The 6,261-nt window shown below is 52.4% G+C and overlaps 1 protein-coding gene across 1 annotated transcript; it reads right to left on the minus strand.

Moving 5' to 3' along the window:
- Positions 1-1,292: 1,292 nt before the first annotated feature.
- Positions 1,293-4,763, minus strand: Hrh1 (histamine receptor H1). Its single transcript, XM_010631392.3, has one exon. It carries the CDS (start codon positions 4,749-4,751, stop codon positions 3,315-3,317), a length of 1,437 nt encoding a protein of 478 aa, XP_010629694.1. The 5' UTR covers positions 4,752-4,763; the 3' UTR covers positions 1,293-3,314.
- Positions 4,764-6,261: the final 1,498 nt, after the last annotated feature.

Below are 6,261 nucleotides of genomic sequence, written 5' to 3' on the forward strand. Positions count from 1 at the left end.
AAAAAAAAAAAGTGTTCCTCCTGCCTCAGCCTCACTCATGCTCCCCTGCACCCAGTGGTAATGTTCCTTCTTAAATGCATTGAAATTTATACTGAATGAGTTCTGGGTTCCAAAAGAGCATTTAGTTTCTGCACCTGTCCAATGACCCTGTGGTGGGTCATTAGTAGGTGGGTCTTTTATTTTAAAGATAGAGTCTATGTAGTCCATATGTATTCCAGGCTTGCCTTGAACTCGTAGCAATCCTTCTGCCTCAGCCTTCCACAAGCTGGGATTACTGGAGTGTGCCACAGTTCATGACTAAAGGGTTCTGCATGGAGAATATCAGATCTGGATTTGGAGATTTCTATTCACTACAGTTTAAATATCCATATCCAGAATGCCACGAATCAGAAGTGTTTTGAATTTCTAATTCTTCTTTGATTTCAGAGTATTTGCATATTCATAAGGAGGCCTGTTGCAAAAGGAACTCATGTCTAGACACAAAATTTATTAATAATGTTTCAGATGCACCTTATGCACATAGCCGAAAGGTGACTTCACACAGCAGTTTTGATGATTTTGTGCATGAACAGTCTGTGTACACTGGAGAATCAAAAAGCAGAAGTGTCACTGCCGGCTGCCCACATGGACAAGACAACTTCCTGCTGTGGCCATAGGTTGGCAATCAGAAGGCTCCAGGTCCTGGAGCACATCAGAGCACACCAGTTTTTAGAGTAGGGAAATCCAGCGCGGATGAACCATCAAGTCTGTGGTGCACTGTTAGAGCAGCACAGAATAGCTTTGCACACCTGGTAACCACCCCCAGACTCAGTTTCCGCCCCTTGCAGCTATGACTCCCACAGAGCTCAACTCCCACAGAGTTGAAACCACATCTCTCTGTCTTGGGCCACCTGCTGTCTCCAAATGGCCTAGGACAGTGCTCGGAAAGTCCATGTTAACAGAAGAGGCCTGGACATCCAGATGGCTGAGGGGCCCAGAACTAATGAACACTCCAGGGGGAAATGTGGCTCTTTGGTAGGGATGAGGGTACAGCTCACAGAAGACCTGCCCAAAGCCTGGGTGGGGAAAGCCGGGCAGCCCACTGGGCACCAAGACCATGGAGCATCAAGAAAGATTTGGGGAGGCCAGGTGTGGTGGTGCACATCGGTAATCCCAGCACTTGGGAGGCTGGGGCAGGAGGATCACTATGAGTTTGAGGCCAGCCTGATCTACATAGCGAGACCCTATGTCTGAAAACCAAAAGAAGAAAGAAAGAAAAAGAAAAGAAAAGGAAAGAAAGAAAGAAAAAAAAGAAAAAGAAAAGAGACTTAGGGCCCCCAGAAAGGCGGAGAACATTCTCACACACAGTAAGGCCCCAGGATGTGTCAGAAGACCACAGCAACTGAGGCCAATCCATCGTCACCCCCTATGCTGCAGTCAGCGGAGCAGGACACACACTCCCCACAGGGGAACCTCACACATGCCACATCAGCCAAGGCCAGACCGTCCTGTCTCCCTGCAGCAGAGGCTCGCTTAGTATCTGGCTTTTGTTTTATTTTGTTCTTGCACTGGGGACTGAACCCAGGGCCTTCTCACCAAGCCCTAGTTACTCTTCTACCTCCCAAGCCTATTTATTTTTATTTTGAAGACAAAATCTTGTTAAGGTACTAAGTTATCCAGACTGGGCTAGAATTTGAGATCCTCCTGCCTCACCCTCCCAGAGTGCTGGGATTGCAGTTGTTCACCCTCTTGGCAGCTCTGACTCAGTGCACTGTTAAAATCTGTATGAAAGCCCTCCGTGCTCTGATACCATGAGCAACAGAGGCACCACATACACTAAAGCACAGACCTTGGTTCTTAGGTTCTGACAACATCTATTTATTGTTCTTGTCAGACCCAAATCCAGGACTCCAACCCAAAACCAAGTTCACCCCCATTTCTTTTCCCCACACTGGGCATACGGCCCCACCTTTTAACCAGGGTCCCTGAGGCTTCTTTGGTTCCAAAGTGCTGCTCTCAGGTGACAGTGCAGCTTCTGACACCAGGAAGAGTCTCTGCAGTGCCCTGATTTTGAGCATGAGGAACTTCCCAGGAAGCAAAGTGGAAGGAGAGTGAATCTTTTTCTAAAACTCCCCTTGGAAAGACATTTAGACATGACCAGAAAGCAACCAGAACCCCACCAGCGTCTTGTCATGCCCCACAGCACCTTCCTGTATATTTTCTCTGCCCAAGGGACTCCTAAAGGAAGAGATGAACAAATCACAGAACAGTATCCTTTCCACCAGTACATTTTAGGGAGGTAAAAATATCTCATTTGAACAGGTCATGCACACAGGAACACGAGACACAGAAGGTCCGAGTGGATAAGCATTTCCACTCCCTACACATGTTAAGTTTTAAAATACAAATCACAACCAGACTGTGACGTAAGCATCACATAAGCGGCATGTTCCCGTGGCTTTGTCACTTGTGACTCCACAGGGAGACTATAAAAGAACACGAAGACCTCTTGACTCACGGATGAAAATGTCCATTGTCCCTTCCGAGAGTCTCCCTCTGGGGCTACAGATCTGCTCCGAGGCAGCTGCTCTTCTTCCCTACATGTGGTTTGGGGACTTGTCACCCCTCCTGGGAATCTCGTGTGTAGGTGTGGGCTTGCAATAGGACATATTATTTTTGCCTTTTGGAGAAAATGTGAGGACAAGCTGAAACCCCACTGGGTTTTCTCCCCGACTCTCCTGCACAGCTACTCTGTGACCTTGCCCTTCGGTTCCTCCTGGCACCTGGCTGGACCTTGTTCTGCTCCTGCGAGCTGGAACTCACCGGCTACCGTCCTCTCGTGGTGTGGTGAGCGCCAGTGCCACACGCCTGGCCCAACCCTTGGGACATCAGCCGCTCTCACCCTGGCCCGTTGCTTTGAACATACAGCCCTTCAAATTGCTCCTGTCTCTCTCTTCTGAAGGCGGCTTTGTCCCCAAGTACCGAAGAACCTAAAGGAAGTTGGTATAGAAAACATGGACATTCACGCTGCATAATTTTCTGCCAACTCTAAGCCACATGTGCGTGAGAAAGGGTAAGGGAGAAGCTTGGGCGGCCCCAGCATGGGTTCCGGAGAGAGGTGCCCGCCGGGCTCTTGAGGATCCCTGCCCAGTGCTCCCAGTGCGGTCTTCCCGCTGCTCAGCACCACCTGCTCTTCTTCACGCGCCGCCCGCTGAGACCTTTTCTGGCCCCCTCAGCCCTAACCAACACTGTGGCCTCCACTGCAGGAAGCCCAGGTACCTGTAAGACACAGGCTCCTGCCCTCCGTCTCCAGGCCGCCCCCCCCCGCCCCGCCCTCAGGGCGGGATGCGCAGGATCCTCTTGAACGTCTTCCGGAAGTTCTCGTTGCACAGCGGGTAGATGAGCGGGTTCAGCGTGGAGTTGAGGTAGCCCAGCCAGATGGTGAACATGTGCACGGGCTCGCTGCAGCAGCTCTTGCAGAAGGCGATCACCATGAAGAACACGAAGTAGGGGATCCAGCAGAGGATGAAGGCCGCCATGATGCACCCCAGCTGCTTGGCTGCCTTCCGCTCCCGGCTCAGGTGCAGCCCGGTGGCGTACTGCCGCGAGTGCGAGCGCAGCCTCCTCCAGGTGAGCTTGATGTAGTCCAGGCCGGTGCTGGACCCACTGCGCAGCTGCCTGCTGCCCGGCGCCACCTCCATGCTGGCGTCAGAGTCCGTGGTCCTGGAGAAGGACTGTCTGTCCACCAGCATCCGATCCTCCGGCGTGGCGCTGTCACACGAGACCCGGTTCCGCTCACCAGGCCCAAGCTGGCTCTGCCCGCGGTCCAGAGCTTCGTAGCACCTGCCACCTCCCACTGCCACCATGGGTATCTGCAGAGTGCCTGCCTCTCCGCCCTCCTCTTGGCTGAAGGCGACCTCGGGTGTGACCACCACGGGACCTCCAGAAGATGGCACCGGGGCGGGCGCCCCACTGACATCTTTTGACCGCCTTTTCAGATCCTCCCAGAGCGACTCCTTTCCCGGCCTCCCAGTGTCCACCTTGGCGCTCTCCGACCTCAGTTTCAGCTCTGAGAAAGAAGGGAGGGACCCGTTGAGGAGCTGGCGGTGCTGACAGTGTCGCCGCACGGCCTTGTAGATCCGGAAGTAGAACCAGAGCATGAGCAGGGTGGGCAGGTAGAAATTGATGATGGCGGTCATGATCTTGAACCAGGTGACATCGTAGAAGTCCGTCTCACACTTGTTCTCCCGGGGCCCTGACTTCGGGGCCATTAAGTGCCAGCCCAGGATGGGAATCACCCACAGGAAGGAGAGAAGCCAGGCCCCCAGGATGGTGGCCGACGCTCGTGTCTTGGTCCGATACCGCAAGTACCTGAGAGGCTGCTGGACTGAGCGGTAGCGATCGATGCACAGGATGAAGACACTGAAGATGGACGCTGTGCTGGCCACGTAGTCCATGGAGAGCCAGAAGAGGCAGAGCGGCCGGCCCAGGATCCACGCGGACATGTGGAGGTAGAGGATGCTCATGGGCATGACCACGGCGCCCACGATCAGGTCAGCCACCGAGAGGCTGACGATGTACAGGTTGCCCACAGTGTGCAGCTTCCGCTCGCTGCGCACAGCGTACAGCACCAGCAGGTTGAGCACCACGGTGACCAGAGACACGCTGCTCAGCACCACCACCAGTGGCACCAGCCGGGGCCCGGCCGTGGCCGTCTTGTTGTCCTCACACATCCTGTCTTCCGGAGCACAGGAGAAATTGAGCAGGGTCATCCCTGGGAGGAAAGACACAAGGACAAGGCCAGAGGTCAGACACTCCTGATCAGCACAGTGGGTTGGGCGCTTGGGGTCATCTAACAGTTGGTCGCCTATCTAACATTCCAGGGCGGCCCTTCCCCACTCTTCATTCATTCATTTAATTTATTGAAACTGGGTATGGTGGTTCACTCCTGTAATCACAGTACTCAGGAGGCTGAGGCAGGAGGATCACCATGAGTTCAAGGCCAGCCTCAACTATATAGTGAGTTCAAGGTCAGCCTGAACTACACAGTCTGTTTCAAAATAAAAACAATAAATAAATATGTTTAAAAGCCAATTACTGAATTTCTGGCACTGTTCTAGGTGTTCCACCTATGGCAGTGAATAAAACAAACTCTTGGCCCTCCTTGCCCTTGCAATCTAGGGAGGGAGGTGAGCCAAAACTAGGCAGTAAATAGCTAGTGTAAGGGCCGGGCATAGTGGCACATACCTGTCATCCCAACACTCAGAAAGCTGAGACAGGAGGATCACTGCAAGTCCAAGGCCAGCCTGGGCTACATAGTGAGTTTGAGGCCAGCCTGGACTACAGAGCAAGACCTTGTCTCAAACAAACAAAACCAGCGTCAGTCTCATCCTGCACATGTTCCAGGAAGGTAGGGCCAGAGCAGATGGGTCCAACCTGAATACAGGACGCTAGTTCCTCTCTGCTGGGGCTGGTACAGGAGTGGCCATGGGACAGCCGTGGCCAAAGAAATTCAAGTGGCATTCGGGAAAGTTCCTCCTCTCTTTTCTCCCTAAAGGGAAGCTGGTTGGCACTATGGGAGTCATTTTGGGGGCATCAGGGCAATGCCAAGGAGATCACCAAGATGCTAGCTCAGCATCCTGCTGACTGAACTCTGGAAGCTTCTTCCTCCAGAATTTTAATATGAGAAATAATGAGACGCCTTCTTTGCTTAGGCCATGGTCCAGGGAGATTTTGCCTGCAGCTGGAAGCCTTCCTGCATGGGGAGGGCACATGGGGAGGGTGTCAGGAGGACCCCAATCACGAAGTGTGCCCCGCAGCCCAAGAGGAAGGGTCTCATAGTGTGGGGTGGCTCATTACTAGAGCATGTACTTAGCATGTGAGTGGCCTTGGGTTCAATCCTTACTTCTGCAAAAATTACTTTAAAAAGAGGAAGAGTTGTTTTCAAATGGGAGGGCAGGCTGTGTTATTCAAAAGCATCTTTATTATTTCACTTTCCTTTTTTTTGGCTTTTTGAGACAGCATCTCGCTATGGAGTCCAGGCTGGCCTTAAACTCATGGCAATCCTCCTACATCAGCCTCCCAAGGGCTGGGATTACAGGTTTGTGCCACACCCATACCGGGCTGTTTCACTTTCATATTTGAAAAACAAGTAGCATCTTTTTATTACACAAACTGTGTCCCATTAAACCTCTGAAGGTTACACAGGAAATGGCTTGTGTCTCCTCATACCTGTGTCCTCAAGGGAGCAGTGTGCATGTTGTTTTCTGCTCATTGTCATAG

This window comes from Fukomys damarensis, unplaced genomic scaffold, assembly GCF_012274545.1.
Source record: "Fukomys damarensis isolate Sample0158 unplaced genomic scaffold, DMR_v1.0_HiC HiC_scaffold_37, whole genome shotgun sequence".
NCBI classification, from domain to species: domain Eukaryota; kingdom Metazoa; phylum Chordata; class Mammalia; order Rodentia; family Bathyergidae; genus Fukomys; species Fukomys damarensis.

Coding starts and splice junctions, on each gene's coding strand:
- Hrh1 (XM_010631392.3), bottom strand. CDS start 4,751: ATGACCCTGCTCAATTTCTCCTGTGCTCCGGAAGACAGGATGTGTGAG.